This window comes from Phallusia mammillata, chromosome 8 (assembly GCF_965637545.1).
Source record: "Phallusia mammillata chromosome 8, kaPhaMamm4.hap1.1, whole genome shotgun sequence".
In the NCBI taxonomy this organism is placed as follows: Eukaryota; Metazoa; Chordata; class Ascidiacea; order Phlebobranchia; family Ascidiidae; genus Phallusia; species Phallusia mammillata.
In genome coordinates this window covers 3,029,063-3,046,751 of record NC_137259.1, presented here as the reverse complement: position 1 = coordinate 3,046,751, position 17,689 = coordinate 3,029,063, and the positions used below count along the sequence as shown (strand labels likewise).

General features: G+C 34.7%; 1 protein-coding gene across 1 annotated transcript; it reads left to right on the top strand.

Moving 5' to 3' along the window:
• The first annotated feature begins 620 nt into the window (after positions 1-620).
• LOC145204456 (rab GTPase-activating protein 1-like) lies at positions 621-17,415 on the top strand. The gene is made up of 22 exons (XM_080077007.1): positions 621-775; positions 954-1,044; positions 1,809-1,868; positions 2,366-2,618; positions 3,346-3,520; positions 4,017-4,114; positions 4,262-4,393; positions 4,774-4,911; positions 5,729-5,907; positions 8,604-8,770; positions 9,316-9,475; positions 9,813-10,060; positions 10,543-10,731; positions 11,102-11,227; positions 11,671-11,814; positions 12,143-12,313; positions 12,597-12,689; positions 13,065-13,175; positions 13,429-13,554; positions 14,337-14,495; positions 14,928-15,092; positions 15,622-17,415. The coding sequence occupies exons 1-22, from the start codon at positions 689-691 to the stop codon at positions 15,841-15,843; spliced, it is 3,294 nt and encodes a 1,097-aa protein (XP_079933133.1). The 5' UTR covers positions 621-688; the 3' UTR covers positions 15,844-17,415.
• The last annotated feature ends 274 nt before the right edge of the window (positions 17,416-17,689 follow it).

Sequence of the window (17,689 nt, the reverse complement as noted above, 5' to 3'; positions counted from 1 at the left end):
AGAGATTATTTAGATTTTAGAAGTACACGAATTCACTGCTACAAAAAAGATGTATCAACCCTAATTTATACGCCCTAGTCGACAAATTTGTGCAGAACGAAAGTTGTCGATTCCAAGACGAAAACCGAATAGTAAAAACACTGCGATCAAAACTTCGTATTAACAGAAATAGAGGGTTTTTGCAGTATCGACATGGCGTCTATATTTAAATCCGGTTTGTAGGTATGTTTGGATTTTGTTGCCGATAACTAAGCCTGTTAGCGTTAGGAATTATTTTTTCAATAGATCTCAATTTTTTTTTTTAATTTGTCCAAAGAAATTATAAAACTTTGTGATTTGTCGTGCATATTAGGCTTGTCTTTTCCACTAGTAAATACCTCTGAATTTTTCTGTGTAATCATCCGATTTTTCTTTGTGATCATCCGAAAAGAAGCTGGTGTTTTTTTTCTTTAAATGTTTTGTTGCAGAAAGTTTAGAAAAAAAAGAAAAAATACACGAATACTTTGCAAATACTTTGCCACTTGGGCTTGAAATATTCTAATAGAAAATTAGGCCTTAATCTATTTGTTTTCTGATTTATGTTGTCGAATAATATTCGTTTTGCTTGCAAATTACCGAACTTTTTATTCTTTTTTTGCACAAAGTCTGCAATCTTGTTTTTTGTTTTAAAACAACTTAATGTCGTGTCATGGACCAACTTTCTGTCCATAGTGCTTCTTCAGATAATGTTTCATCTGAATTTGAAGTTGTTCAAGCAATGGAAACAGGACTAAAGGTATAAACAACATAACACATGCATTTTTTGAACTTCTCAAATTCTGCTATACTTCTTTCGTGTGTTATTTATTTTCAACAGCATTTTTTTTCTAAATTGTTTTTCTATGTCAGTTGTACCTTTGTTTCATTTTGTTTAGTTTTATCTGGTTGCAGCTAATAGTTTTCTTTTTATACAGATCGCGGACAATGGAAATGAATCTGATTTGAAGCAAAACCTCAAAGAAATTATGACATCCAGTCAAAGTACTCTGGCTTCAAATGATACAAGTAAAATTAAAGCATGCTTTCTGCTGTTATGATGTTTTTGGCCAATGGTCTTTATTTGAAACTCTAATTTTTTACTTAACTTATTTGTAAACATAGGTAATATGGCAAACATTTTTCTAGTTTTGTTATCTTGTCTTTAAACAGCAGTATAAAGTTTTAGCTTTATGTGATAAAAACCCTTGCAGCTGCAATAATTATTTTGAATCTTTGCTGTCTGGACATGTTGGTGCTAACTAGGTACAGAATAAATATGTGAATGTTTTGTTTAACCATACTATTTTATATGATAAAGCTATGTGCCCTGTCAAGCACAGTAAAGTGAAGGTGAAGTTACACTTTAAGCCTGTAAAAACCATAGTGTGCCTACAGAGAACCGACTACTTTTGTTTTTGCCGCTTAGCAGAAAGTTGTATACATAGCAAATGAAACTTTTTTTAACTTTAAATTCTTGACAAAAGTTCATGTCGCATGCATTGTTGGTTTTTGTTAAAAAGGCTGTCTTTGATATGACTGTTACTAAATCAATGCTGTTTTAAATTCCTGATTAGTATTGATTTTTACTCGATCAATAAAATGCTGATGGTAGTGTTGTCCTACACATTTAGATAGTTGCTACTTCAAAACTAAATATCTTTAATATTTACCACACAAGCTGTCTTTAACATTTACCACACAAGCTATCTTCAACATTTACCACATATATATAGACTAAAGATAAATTGTTATGGCTAACCTTACTTACATGTGCATCTGATTTTTCTAAGGTTTATCAAGTGAAGACAAATCAGAAGCAAGGCCTGATTCATTGATGCTCCAAAGTCAAGGTATAAACTCTTAAAACAATTTGTTATCTAAACAGTTTGTTGGTGCTTATAATATTGCTGAAACCTTTATATGGTGGTTTATTGTTATTAAGGAACTTCTTAGTTGGTTTATGATCTATGGAAGTGGGGTCACCTCATGTATAATGCGTTATTGTTGTATTTTGTGCCTCATAATTGCATGTGAGTCATAAACAAAAAGCATATTTACCAGATGGCATTTTTATGAACCATAACACTATCTCTTTCAAATACGTCCACTTTGCTGTTGCTTTTTAGATGTGTTTCATAGTTTTTTTGTTGTTCTAAAACAAATAATATTAGTTGGGGCCTAAAGTGAAACATATATATATATATAGATACAAGATATACATTACAAAACTTAAAGATAAATTAATAAATTAAATAAATTAACCATGGTATGACATGTGACTAGAATGGAAAAAGCAGCCCCCAACCCCACTCCAGTTGTTCGCCACTGACATTCGCTCATTTTTTAGAAAACACTTTAAGCAAATCACCTGATGATGAGGACTGCATTTTGTTTAACGGAGTTTACTACCTTGGTTGTGCATCAGTAAATGCCCCTAGAAGTGAACCAGAAGCACTTCGGACAATTTCGATTCTTCGTAGCCAGCAAGAGCCCAGTTCTGAGTTGCACCGTTCCACAGAACTGCCTGGAGACACCGATACCGCCAACAAACAGATTGAGATTGTACTGAGTATTCCAAGTCGTGCAGATGGAACTGTTAGGTAGGTTGGAATAATATTAGTTTTGTGTGGGATATGGTGCACAAAACAGGCCAAGGAATAAACATAACATTTTTGGGGCCCAAGCTCAGCTAGCAATCTGGAAGCATGGTTTACAAAGGAAATGTGTAAAGAAAATCTGGCTATGGGATTTTTGTAAAAAAATATAAAATCTGACTATGGGATTTTTGTCATGTCCTAGTTTGCTCTTGTGCCTTGCTCTGCAACCTGTATAAATTGTATAAAAATAAAACACATTAACTGTTTCAGTCTGTTTTAACATTCCTATCTTTTAAAACCTTCCAAACATTCAGAACTATTCCTGAGTGGATCATTTGTGTCCCTGTTTGACTTTTGTAGCAGTCTTTTTCTATGATACAGTTCATTGCCACATCTTTCCTTTACCAACCTGCATTACAAATATATTATTTCAAGTTTCGAATTCACTTTTGCAGCCATTTTCTTCGATGTAGTCAAAATATAGGGTGCAGTTAAAGACTACAACCCAGCTTAGCCAACCAAGTCCAGATATCTAATTGTAGTTTTATTTCAAAACCCCAACCCCGATATCTACAACCTTGAGCATTTTCTACAAATTTGAAAAATTATAATATGCCCGCATGGGCTTAGCTGGCTAGACAATGGTTAAACGAGCAGTTTTAAACGTTACTGTCAAGAGAGATAGAATAATGACTATTTAATAAGTTAATAATCATGTTATTACGTTTAGGCTGCTGGAGCCTGAAGGAACTGTTGTCATGGGTTCGTATAAGCTATACACAATACTGTTTTGTGTGCGTGGTGCAGATGAAAGTATCGAAAGAGATTGCTTCGCTTTTACTGAATCACATCAACAGTCAGGAATTTTTCAATGCCACGTGTTTCGATGTGATGTCCCAGAAGCAGTAAGTCAAATATTTATTTGCTTGCTTCTGCTGTTGGTATTTTTTTAATGGGTGGCAATTTACCATTTTATTTCATTCAGTTTAGATTTTTTTGATTTACACAAAAAATTCTTGAATATTGTAGCTGGTCCATACAGGAGATAAATTTAAATTGAAATGGTTTCTTTATCGTTTTAGCAAATCTTGTTTCAAATCTTTTTAACACATTTTGTTTCATTTGTACAAAAGTTTTAATTCATATTTTATGTTAAATTATATGTTGGGGTTGTATGAAAAGTAAACCCAATATTTGTTGGAAATATACCATACATCAAGACGCACATTTTTTGCTGAGAGTATTTAGAATCAAAATAGACATCAAGACTTGTATTTATTGACCCTGGTGCAAGTTATGTTCTGTATTATATACCAGAAACATGCCTTTCTTAATGCAACATAAGTTATCATAAATATTAAAAAAACTAAAGAACATCATTGTTGTTTTAAATTTTCACAGGTGAGAAAAGTTCTGTACAGTTTCGAATTGGCATTTCGCAGTATTCCTAAAAGTCCTCCAACTGAGCAGCCACCAACTGGTATTCAACTTCTTAAAAGGTAAGTTATAAAGTACTTCTTGTTTTTTTTCGAATTTAATTGTTTGTATAGTAGATCATTTAGCATGTTTCGAACATTTTCGCTGTTTTGCACTTACTATAGAGATACCATTAGTGCATACTTGCGACTAACATCTATATTTCACAGGTCACAAATATCTGAGGGAGAATCTGTTGTTGCACATGATAGCTCATTTTTGTCTCCTGGTTCAACCGAGGCCTTGTCCCAACAAATAGTCGATGACTCGATTTATGGCTTCACTGTCTCTCTTGAAATCAAGTAAGACTTTCAGTATCTGGTGTGTAATGTTCTTTGATCTTTCACTAATATATGTCACACTTATTGAGTGATTGTCATTATTTTAGAACTAAAAGTCTGTTTTGCTTTTCCAGATGTAATTGTATGACAGTAGTTACAAAAAAGACTAGTATTAGTTGGTACCACTGCTTTGCAAGTTTTGCTCCTAAAAAACTGATGCACACATTCTAAATCAGTGTACCTAATCTAGAGTTGTTTTTAGCATTCTTTCTTACATTTTACAAGACTGACTTACTGTAGAATGCAGTAGCTGTACTATAAGGTACTGGGTCACCTATTATAACATTGTTTCAGAAATGTTTTTTTAAAGTTAATTCAAATAATATTTTATTTTGTTACAGGGAAGATGATGGCAAAGGTGGATATGCGACAGTCCCATGGGATAAAACATCATCATGCTTTAAATTCCGTCGAAATTTGGAGAAGAAGGTCATTGTGACAGTTACACAGACCAGCAATGTTGAATTGACAATTGAAAGGTGCAAAGTTAGATTGTTTGTCACACACCATAATGCCATTGTGTGTGGGTGCTATTGCAAGATTAGAAACACACCCTTTATTGCTGGAAGGCTAGTTGGTTTTTTTTGGCAGGCACTATGGATGAGCCGAGCCAGAACCCGGATACTCGGTAACCAGCATCGCTGGTTTTAATGCTCGGTGCTCGGCCGAGCAGTTGCACAAACTGGCCCGAGCGCTAAGTTTGCATATTCATGCCCTGCTAACATACGTAACTAGTGTTCGAAATGGTTTCTATAAACAAAAACGAATGATTTTTCAAATGTAATAGATGGTGGAAAAAACGTGTACTTCATGGGCATGTACAGCTTAATACACCGCTGGTGACGTAAGAGACTTTGTAGAGCTAAAACGTAGAAAGGGGATTTTTTGTGACGTCACAATGCACCGAGCCAACAGAACATTTGCAGTTTTAGCACATCCCTAGCAGGCACTGTAGTTTTGTCCAAATTAACTGCAATGTACCAACCTAAGTAAGAGTTTATTCAGACATTTTTATGATTGAAAAACCAGTAGTTGACTTCTTAAAGTTGCATTTTGTTTCCATTGGAAGGAATAACATTTAAACCCGCTAATATTTTGGCTTTTAAAGCAAATCTAAGACTTTAACTAGTTATGAACTTTGACTATAAGTAGGATTATTATATACCGTACTGTTGCAAAATATTGTGTGGACAAAATTTAACCTTTTTTACAATCTTATTGCCATTGTATTGATTCCATGTAAAACAAACTGTTTCTGAAAAGAATTTCGTGTTTTATCATAAGTATGTGTTCTAGGTGTTTTGGCTTGCTGCTCACACCAGGGCGTAATGTAAAACAAAGTGACATGCATTTACTCGACATGGAACGAGCTGTACCAGAAGAGGAGAACAATGTTGTTGGGATACACACAGTGGTGGGAACGTGGGACCCAACCCACCAACACTTTGCATTGCTAAACTCTGAGACTCAAAAAGGTAAGCACCAGTGTATCCTCCAATTTGCCACATGTCTGGGCATACAGCTATGGACTGCTGTGAGCAACGTTAGATGTGCACATGGTGATTATATGCTGTCATGCTTAGGATAAAGTTTCTTGTTTAGTGTAAATGCACATACGGTATTTGTGGATAACTTAGAGCAGTGGTTTTTCGCCATATCTGACTTTGACAAAATAGTTGTATGGTTGGAAAACACGATTATTTACCAAGCTGTATACTGTATGCTTTTTATTGAATCTATTCTAAATTGTGCCTGTTGTTTTACAAGAGTGTTTGCAAATAAGATATTGCAATTATGTGGTGTTTAAGTTATGTCTTATAGCTGAAATCATAATTAGTAAGGAGTAGGGTTACTTCTTCAATTTTATTGTCTTTGTTTTCTGCTAAAACTTTTGGAAATTGTGCTTTATAGCTAAAATGATAATTTGTTAGCAGAAAGGGTTACTTTTTTATAGGGTTGGCAAGCCGGTCAATTGACCGGTCAAATACGGTCAATTGACCGGTCAATTGACAGCACTTTATTTAACCGGTCAAATACTATTTTCAATTACAAAAATCAAATGTGGTAAATTTTCTTGGACTTGCTTTTTGGTTGTTGGAAAGGGTAAATTATTTCTAATAACCCTCAGGTAGAACAGTTTAGGGCATACTCTTGAAATAATTAGTGCTTTCAAAGCCAATATAGATGTGTTTTGTTCATTTGAAATAAATGCCAAAACAATTAGGAGATACTTTTCATTGGGCATTTTTGCAAATGTTGCACATTTTTACTGACAGATAAAAAATCTAAGTAATTTAAACCATCTGTGTAAACTTGTAGGTCCACAGTCCTTTTTTCTATAGTTGATCCAAAAATTGTTTGTAGCTATATATTTAGCTTATAATTGCCCTGAATAAAGTTTTGTGGATAAGTTACAGGTCAGTACTTATTGGGATAAAGTACGTACATATAAAGCTTTTGTTCATTCCTTTTTTGTCATGAATGGAGATGTGGGAACCAAATAAATTAAGACTTAAGCGAGTTTTGCAGTTAAATCTCAGTCAAAATTAGACTTTAATCTGATGTATATAGAACATAACGAAAATCCAGTTCACAAATATGATTACCCAATGAAAACTACAGACACACATGTGGGGCGATTGATGAAATGAAGCATGCAAAGCAGTCGGAAAAGTCTGTAATATATATATATAATATAAACCGAACATCTCCTATTTCACAAACAAATTTACATAAGTTGAAACCTTCATTTCCATTACTTATGGTTTAGAAGAAGAATTAACTTCCAACTTTTAACTAAAATTGCAATTTAATAGTGTGTATAGTATTTGACCGATATTTGACCAATTTGACAAGTATTTGACCGGTCAATTGACCAGATTTTATTTGACCGGTCAAATGCCCAACCCTACTTTTTTAATTTATTACCATTTTTTACCATTCACATTTAAATAGTTGAAAGTTGTGTTTTATATATAGCTGAAATAATATTTTGTTAAGAGAAGGGGTTATTATGTATACTTCCCTATTTTCATTAGCATTGTTTACTACTGAATAGTTGCTAAGCACCAATTTCCTTCAGCGGCTACCAAAGCACAATTAAAAACACTGTAGCATAATATTCATGTGTGAAATGCTAAGAATGCAGCTTGGCAGAGGGTGGAAGTCACGTTCATGCAGCCCTTGCAACATGACAATGTGTTATTTCCTCCTTTTTGCCAACTATTGTTCACTTACAATAGTTACTTAAAATCCCCAAAGCCCCAAGTTGCTACTTTCTTTTGTTCTGCAAAAGTTCAAATAAAATAAGTAAATAATTAATACTTTGTTTGTCAAACCATTTCTGCCACATTTGTATTGAGGTAAACTTATGAATTTATTGTTGTCAAAGACATATAAATTCGCAAAAAAATAAATAAATTATTTTATTAAATATAGATAATAATGCAGAATTAAAAAATTGGCCGAAACTATTTGCACAATTTACAACAACCAATGTTATGACGTTCATGATAGTTTTTGATCAATGAGTTGCTAAGCAATGACTCAATTTAGTCGCCTGTAGTACAATTACAGTGCTTGTTTTGTTATTCATAGCTGACTGATTTGCTTTCAGACTTTGCAAAGAGCATGTTGCTCAGAATAGGTCATTTAAATGTTATTTTGCATTTGAGAATATGGTATTTGCAATGCTATTTGTTAACTACACTAACAATTGAATTAAGAATGCAGGCTTTTAGGTTTACATTATTCGTTAAAAATGTTTTTTGGTCTGTTTTGTGCAGTTACATATTGTTGTGGTACCTTTTTTGATAAAACTCATTATTTTTGTTTTTTCATTCATTTTGTTTTGGCCTCTGCTCATGTGTTCTTGATATGTATATGGCAACAAAACAAACTACTTTTTGCACAGTCTGTTGATGCAAGTACAAGTATATTAATGAGCATTTTATAGTTTGATTCCCCATTTTACAGCCCCAATTTTGTTGTTTCACATATAATACCAAACAAAAGACTGGATATTGTGTACAGCAATTACAATTGTTAAACTTTAATCATGTTGACTGAAAATAGGCTAAAAATGTGGATTTGTAAAGGTTGATAAAGAGATGTTTTTTTGCGAATAAAGTATTAACTGCTATGTTTAAAGTTTTTTTTAAATTTTTTGCAGGAACCAGAGTATTTCTGAGTGTTGCTGCAGATCTTGTTGTGCAAGAAATCCAGGAACCTGTTCGATTTCTGATTGAAACCAAAGCCCGTGTTTTTCCACAAACTGAAAAGTTTTGGTATTTTGGCAAGAAAATCCTGCATGAGAATTTCTTCTTGCGACTGAATGAGGTATTGTGCTGTTAATCAAGTTTTAGTCATTAAATTGTGAAAAGTTTTCACTTGTGTGTATGTTGAACTGATTGAGTGTTGCATATGACCAATATCGTGTAATATAGCACACAAAAGAACGGTGCATTGATTAAACTACCATAGTGTATTGCTTTTTTGGTCTTTCAATACCAATCCGCAAAACTTGTGGTTGTCATTGTTTTAATGGCTTGTGGCCATTTTGAACCTGCTCACCAATAATAATGTAGAATCCTGTGCATTACAAAGGAATTAAGGTCAGGACACAAAGGACTGTTGCTAACTTTACACTATCTATAGAATACTGAAGGAGATATTTCAAGTGTGTGTCTTTTGCTTCTGTTTATTGGTGGGTGTTACTAGTTTGTAGCTCCTGAAAAACAACCTACGTTACCCTTTTATGGCAAAGCTGCTCAAAACAGTGTCCTTAACACCTCAATCTGTTTTTGAGAATACTGTACTTTCATTTCTTTTCACTTATATTTATTTTTGCAAAATGGACTCATTTTGTGCTTGATTGTTTCCAGTTGCCGAGTCAGAAGGTGAGCAAGAAGATGTTCGAAGTCGTGAGTGTACAGAGTGAAACATCCAGAATAAAGTGGACCTCATCCCCATCACATAGTTCACATCCACATCCGGAACATGCCCTCAGCTCCACATGTCCCAAAGATGAAGAAGACGATGATGGTATGAATCACAAAATTTGCTCCTGCTGTGCTCTTCAGTTTGTTTTGATTAAACCTACTTTTGTATTGGTCACTTTTTTGGTTATAACAACAGGAAAGTATTAACATTTGGTTAATCCGGACCCGTTTGGACCAGAAAATTGTCAGGTTTAGGCGAAGATCCGGATTACCCGATGCCGATTAGTTAAGCCTTTCCACATTACAAATCATTTGTACCTCAAGTTTTGTCCGAATTAGGCAAAGATCCGGATTAACCAAACGCAGTTTAACCGATATCTACAGTATTACAACAATTTAATAACTTGCTGATGTTCAAATACGACACTATATCCTAACAGATACTGACGAACCCCTTCTAAGCGGTTCTGGAGAGGTAAATCGTGAATGTTCCGAGAGGGTTTTGTCCGATTGGGGTGACGCTCTGTCCCGGTGGCATGCTGACCTGTCCAGGCGACCCGCTGGACTCCGTTCACTGGTCCGTGCCGGAGGTGTCCCGGATGCACTGAGGGGCGAGGTCTGGCAACTGCTGGCCGGTTGTCATGACAACGACGCCATGTTAGAGAAATATCGCAATCTCATTGTTAAGGTATGAAAGGCCATGGGGCACACTTTCAGATTTTAAAAACTCACAGAAAGTTTTTTTTTGAAGTCTTAATTTGAGAACAACTTACAAAAATGATGTGGTAACTCTTCGTAATGTTAAAATTCGTTTTTATTTCATTGTAAAAGCATATTAAATGAGACGTTTTTTTTTTTCATTTTACAACATTTAAGTTTTATAAAAGATTTTGCACGCTTTTATTCCTGATGGATAGTTTGATAAGGTTTTATTTGAAACCATATAATAAACTTACAGTTTTGTCTCATTTGCTTCCATTTTTGCACCAAGTTCGATGTACTTGGATTTTGTAATTCGAAAAAATTCCCTCCTTACACGTTTTTTTTTGTTTTACTGTTTGTAAAAGAACTATTTCGACCTTGACAATTTCCCCCCTTACCGCATCTTCTGATTGAAGTTAAATTATCCAACGTATTCTCTTGTAATACTCTTTGTCATTGCATTGCCAGGACTCCCCGCAAGAAAACATAATTCAGCGGGATATCCATCGCACATTTCCCGCGCACGACTTCTTCAAAGACACGGGAGGTTTAGGCCAGGATTCTCTCTACCGCATATCCAAAGCTTATTCTGTGTACGACCAAGAAGTCGGTTACTGCCAAGGTCTCTCATTTCTAGCCGCTGCCCTTCTTTTACACGTAAGTTAAGTTTCTTACTTAGTAGATTTGTACATACAGACGAGACCGTTTAATCGTATGAATCGTTTATGGAACGAAGTCCTAACGGTGGCCATTTGTTAACAGCATTATGCGTTTAAATGCATAGAAATTGTAAATCATAGCCAACCACAGCCATTTGTTTGCCTGGTTAATCACATAAGAAACTTTTTAGGTTAATTGCATAAACACGTTTGGCAAGTTGGTTGTACTACTAGCCAAAGTTTTTGCTATTAGCCGGATTTACAAACTTCGATATTAGGTTGTGTAGGATTTGTTGATTTGGGCCAGACTTTTCACTTGGACACTTCAGTATATGTTGCTTTGCAAAAATTATACTTATATTTTCTAGATGCCTGAGGAGCAAGCTTTTTGTGTTCTCATTAAAATCATGTACGACTACAAGATGCGGGATCTGTTCAAAAACGGCTTTGAAGCTTTACATACAAAGTTCTATCAGCTGGAACGAGCCATGGAGGTATTACCTTTTGTTAATCAGGCTTACAAATATGACCTCTTAGCTTTGAAACTAGCTTTGTGCTTTTAACTATTGTAATGTGATTTTAAATCTTTTCTGACGGGAACCGTATTGTTTTTTGTTTCGAGGAATTTTTATCGACAGTTATTTGCCAATGGCAGAAAGGCATTATTAATTAAACTGTTTTATTGTTTCTTGACTTGTACATTATGGCCACATAACTGAATTTAAAGGGTTTCATTTGGATTTGCTTACAAACACCACTATCTAATTCTAAATCAAAATTCGTATTTTTGCAATACAATCTAAATAAAATAGGTTTTAAAAGTTTTCATGAGTGATTGCATAAATCTGAGTATTAAATCGGTTTCTTGGCAACTGGCCAACTCTCAACGGCCCTATTTTCTGGAATCGGTTTAATCTTAAATCTTGATTTTGTGCAGGATTTAATGCCCAGCCTGCACGACCATTTCAAGCAGCTAGCAATAGAGTGTCACATGTTTTCAAGCCAGTGGTTCTTAACTCTTTTCACTGCAAAGTTTCCGCTGAACATGGTATTCCAAGTGGTCGATATCTTTCTCAGCGAGGTATGGGAGTGTTGTGACAAAAAATCTTAATTTAACTAAAAAATGCTTTTTTAGTTGATTAAACATTTCTGCTTGCATACTTGCTTTTGGCGAATTTCATCAAACAAATGTTCTTTTTTTAAATGTTTCTTTTTCTTTTGTTTCTTTTTTTGAACCTTCAGCCTTGGAATCCGTTTTTTGTTTTGGAAAATTATACACAAGAAAATACCGAATATAACACTTAAGTTTTCAAGTAATAAAAGGGTCAATACCTTGTAAAAAAAAGCTATTCAATGTCATAGCAAGGACACAGTGTTTTACTATTGCTTATACGTTTGTTTCTATCCAGGGCGAACTGGTCGTTTTCCGTGTTGCACTTGGACTTCTGCTCTGTTGCCGTCAAGAACTTCTCACTCTTGACTTTGAAGGAGTACTCAAATATTTTAGAGTTCAGCTTCCCAAGAAATATCGAAGCGACGACCAAACCAAATTACTCATACAAACCGCTGTTCAAGTCAAGGTAATGGCGTAACGTACTTACTTTTTCGTGTGACGTCATAAAATCAATGTCATGACGTAAGAGATTAATTCCTTTTTTATTTTTTTATGTGACGTAATTTAAACAACTTTTGTGACGTCACATTTGGGTGATGCTCGTTGTGACGTTATATTGGTTATTTTCCAGCATGACGTCATAACAAAATTTAGTTTTTTTATGTCATTAAATAATTACGGTTTCACCCAGTGTTTGATCGAGGAAGTTGTTTTTTACGTCATTATGTAATGACGTGTTTGATTGACAGGTGAACTCAAAGAAGTTGAAAAGATATGAAAAAGATTATCAGGTTGTGAAAGAGAAGTTGGCATTGGAAGAAGATCCCATGATCAGAATTGAGGTAAGATGGAAAAACGAATTTGTCCATTTATCTGTAACATGCATGCGGATGAATACAACAAAATAATAAAACATTTCAAGTTATGTAATAAAAACTGCTTATTTTCATGCTAGAATAAGGTGTTGGTAATATCACGACGTCATATTTGTATGACGTCAAAGTGATTTTTTTCCTCTTTAAAATAAAATGGTTTTTGATTTTGTCTGAAATGTACCAAAAATTGTTTTATTTTTTTATTTTATTTTTGTATTTCGGTTACTTTGACTGTGATATATAGCGGGTTGCGTTTACTTTTTAAGCTTTGTCCTTGATTTTTTGTTCTATTGTCATTTTATTTTTTTAGATTTTTGAATCTTCTAACGTTTTTGTATGTAGCGTGAGAACAAACACCTGATGGACGCCAACATGCGACTTGAAATGGAAAACGATGATTTAGCTCAAGAACTTAACACCACAAAACTAACGCTCCACACACAGCTTGAAAAGGTAATGGCCTGTGTTTTTCTTAATTCGCCGCATTTTTGTGGTTTAGAATGTGTAATAAAGAGCAGAACCGGTTTTAAACTAAAATACACCACTCAAGCCGGATTTTTTTAACCATTCAAACGCACAAATAAATGTCAAAACGACTTATTATTGGCACGAAAAAAAGGTTTAAAAAACACTATCTGTCAAAAATAATTCCTTGCAGTAGAACTATTTGATATTATATTGCGTGTGTTGACCTTTTGACCTCCAGACCATGCAACATGCCGACGACCTTCAACGTGACCTTCAAACAGCGGTCGAGGATTTGCGAGCCACGAGGGAAAGTGTAGCGGAGTTGACAGATGAAAATCAGAGGCTATTAGTTGAAACAAAACAGGTCGGTACTGGAATTTACACCACAAGATTATTTTAACAGCTGCATGGCATTTAAACCTATAGAAAACACGTTGGCTATTTATAAGCCTCTTTTTCTAACATGTTGTCTTTGTGTGCCACACATAATAGATAGGTATTTGAAATACATAACGTTAACTTTTTGTCCTCGGGTAACCCAATGGTTAAGCTACTGGTATTTCAACGTAAAGTTTTTATTATGACCAGTAAGGTCTCATTAGTGCAGCTGGTTACAAAATATGCCGTATAGACTAGTGCAGTCATATAATTTGTATTGGACATTTCCACAAAAACACTTGTTTATTTAATCCTGCTTATTTTTTACACATAATTAACACATTCTCTTTTGAACTGCATGACACTTGGTACAAAGGGCATGAACTTGAAGATATGGTTAAGAACTAAAATGACAGAAAAGTCAGCAAAATAAAATCTGTCATCGAAATAAAAGTCATCTTATAGCATAGACACATAAGCTGTTGCTGCCAGACATAATATCAACTTTATATCTTCTAGCAATTTTATTTTGCACTGGCGTTTCGACGTCCTATACAGGTCGCCTTCATCAGTATACAACACTGAATGCGAGTAGCACAGTGCACGAAAAAAAAGAATTAAACACAAGCACGTCACAATTGCTTTATAGACGTTTTAAAAACTTACCAATGCCTGTGTAAAAATAATCGAGGCCACACTGTTGTAGTCTTGCGTTTGTCTAAAACCATATTTTCAGGTACTGTAACAAAGATTTGATTTTTGCTTTAGGTTAAGGAAATGTGTCGCCGCGAGATGGCGCGTCAGGATGAGGAGCTGACTGCCAAATCCAACATCATCAGTGATTATAAAACTATCTGCTCACAGCTGAGCCAACGCATTGAGGATATACAGAATATGCACAAAGAGGAAGTAGAGAGAGTGAGAAAGGTACAAATTGGGGAAATTGTGAACGCACTGTGAACTTGTTATACTTCGCAAACTGATAGTACTAACTTTTGTTTTGCTAAAACAGTTTTGTTATTTAAATAGAATGACAATAGAATGTAACATAAAGGTTTTCGCTTCGAAACAGTTAAATGTTTAGACTGTTTCATAAAAAAACAGGACCGTATTAATTCTTATCTATTTTAATTTTACAAACATGTTGTGTGTTAGAATTGAAAAAATGATTAGATTTGCTTGCCAGACGAAAAATTTTTGGGGATTTGATTAAACTAAATAATGATTGTGTTAATTGTGTGAACACAAGTAGTTTTCATACGATGCCTTATTAACGATTCTTACATAATATTTGATTAAATAGTGCATTAAAATCGTTACATGTCACAGTCAATTTAGCTTTTTCATTTCTTTTTTCAGGAGCAACTTGTCAATGGTGGTCAGTCAAGCGAATCGAGCGTGGGCAATGATGCAGAACGAAGATCACGTGAGGAAAAAGAGCGACTTCAAAAGCAGATAAGAGATCTTGAGTTGGAACTTGCACAAACCAAACTTAAACTGGTTGAATCTGAATGCAAAGTACAGGTAAAGTATACAAGCTACTCACAAAATACGAACACTAAGAAATGGACATGTAAACGAACGTCCTTTGTCTATAAATATAGTAAACCTTGGTTAATCCGGACCCGTTTGGACCAAAAAATTGTTCGGATTAGGCGAAGATCCGGATGAACCGATGTCGATTAGTTCAAGCCTTACCACATTACAAATCATTTGTACCTCGAGTTTCGTCTAAATTAGGCGAAGATCTGGATTAACCGAGGTTTACTGTAATATAGAACCGGCGATCGACAGGCATAACACTGAACCTGCGCAGTTACTTTAACGTTTCGCCAGCCCCAGAAAAGTTTCTATCGTGGATTCGAATCCCATCGCAGACTAGGGTTTTCTAAGCTACGCTCTGTCGCCTGGAGATGCTTTGGAAACTTCTTTTTGTGAACCTGGTTTTGCTAACCTGCGAAATAGTTGTTATGCATAGGGGGCGACTTTGCAATTCCAGATACGGCATTTTGTATATTTGCTCAGTTTTTAAAACGTAAAATTCATTGCACAGGACGTGGAGCACCAGATGTCATCTGTGTCGAAAGAACTTCACGCAACCAAAAACACGTGGTTCCAAAAAACTTTGTCCAGTCTTACTACAAGAAAGTCTGAGAGCAGCACGAGTGGTGGAGGGACCGCCCCTCTTCCGTCTCCTACGTCACAATCGAATCCCTTTGTGTCGTCACGAGCACCTGGAGACCTGACTTTCACTAAACGTCAGACGGTGACGTAACTCTGACGTCAGAGGTTCATGGTTTGTTCAATTTTAATGGGTTGCTTCGTTTTTTTCCACGTTTGCTGCTATGAGGGAAGGTATCTTTCAAATCTGTAGTTTAATGTGCAAAATCTTTCGAACAATGGCAATATTAGTGTTTAAGTTCCAGTTAACGTTTTGACCATAACAATGGCTGCAAATTTGCGGTTATAAATGTTGTACTGATATACACACAGCTAAGCCACCGGTACGTCTGTGACGTCACAAAAAGTACAAAAAAGCAAATAATCGGTGCCCTTAATCTCATTTTTCTTCGGTGCGTGTCGTTACTGTAGAACTGAAAAATAGTGACGTCATTTTATGTGATTTCTATGTTTTGACTCCATTTATCTCGATTCTTCACTCAGATTCGTTTAAGACTGTGACGTCATTAAGGTGTTCGTATTCATGACGGCATCACGTACGCGAAGCATCATCGCAAAAATGTAGCACCATTTCACCTTAATTGTGACGTTATAAAACGTCATTTATTACGTCAGTGTTAAGTCACAGTAAGCAGTAGCTTTTGGCATTTTGATTTTGCTGTAAAAATTAATATTACATGGTTTCAAAAGAAAAATTTACATGAAGCTTTCAAATTTATTTAACACTAAATGAAGTTGCATTTACGCAAACAAACTGTTACTGTTTTAATGAATTTCTATTCGTTGTTCTATTGTTGTTAACATATTCTCCTCACAAAACATTTCATTACCTACATACGCTTATTCAAGATGTCTACTGTAGTGTTTCAAAAATGCCGCAAAATTCTCATGAATTTTACATGAAACATGCTTTGTACATTTTGTGAAACCGATTTTGGGCACTTTACTACTGAACATTTTAACAAAAGTTTTTTTGTCACTGGATGTCGCTGTTACTACAAGCATTTATTATTTTGAACTGACAGTATTTATAAACTCACCGAAAAGGGTGTAACTTTTTATGTCGCACTTTATTTAAACAACTTAATGTGAAGCAAAAAAAATGTTTAATATTTAAAATTTATAACATGATTTATTTTAATTCACTGTGTAATAAAGGGAAAAATGGTTTTATTTGTAACAATATTTCTATTCCATTTGAGAGATTTTTTTCTGTTGCTGACTTTAATATGTTTTAGAATAACTGGCGTTGGTTTTTATCAAAGTGATTATTTTGTGCATAATTTAAGCCACACATTATCTAACAACGGTTGTATCACTATATTGTTTAAAATCCTTTACTATATAACATGTACAATACCAACATAGTTATAAACAATGATTTACTGATTGAAATAACAACAAAACGCATTTTTATACGTTTTTCGTGGTTGGTTGCACGAAGCTTGTTCGGAAACCCGCTTCAAGCGTGATAAAAAGACGCAAAAGGGTTTGAATTTAGAAAAGCAGAAGCCATATATGTTCTGCTGCTTCTGTGCAATATGCGGTACATTTATCATTCCTATCTATATTCTCGTGTTGTATTGTGCTGGTGAACTTCATGCGTTTATTTCATCAGCTCAATGATTTCTGTTCATAAGCTGACAATAAAATTCAAGTTATGTCATTTTCGAGTTTTTGTTGCATTATTTGTTTTCTTTTTGTCGTTAGTTTGGAAATCAACAGCTCTAGTACATTTTAAAGGCCTTCGACCATAACGAAAAAATGCCAGTTGGTGCTCAATGGGCAGCATTCTGAAATGGACCCTTATCCTAATTCTCTACATCCCAAACCGACAAAATTAGTTTGTTTTAGATAAAAAAAAGACATCAAAAAAGGATAGCATTTGTTTTTGTGTCAATTTGTGTGGGATAAAAATGACCCTCGCAAATGAACCTTTT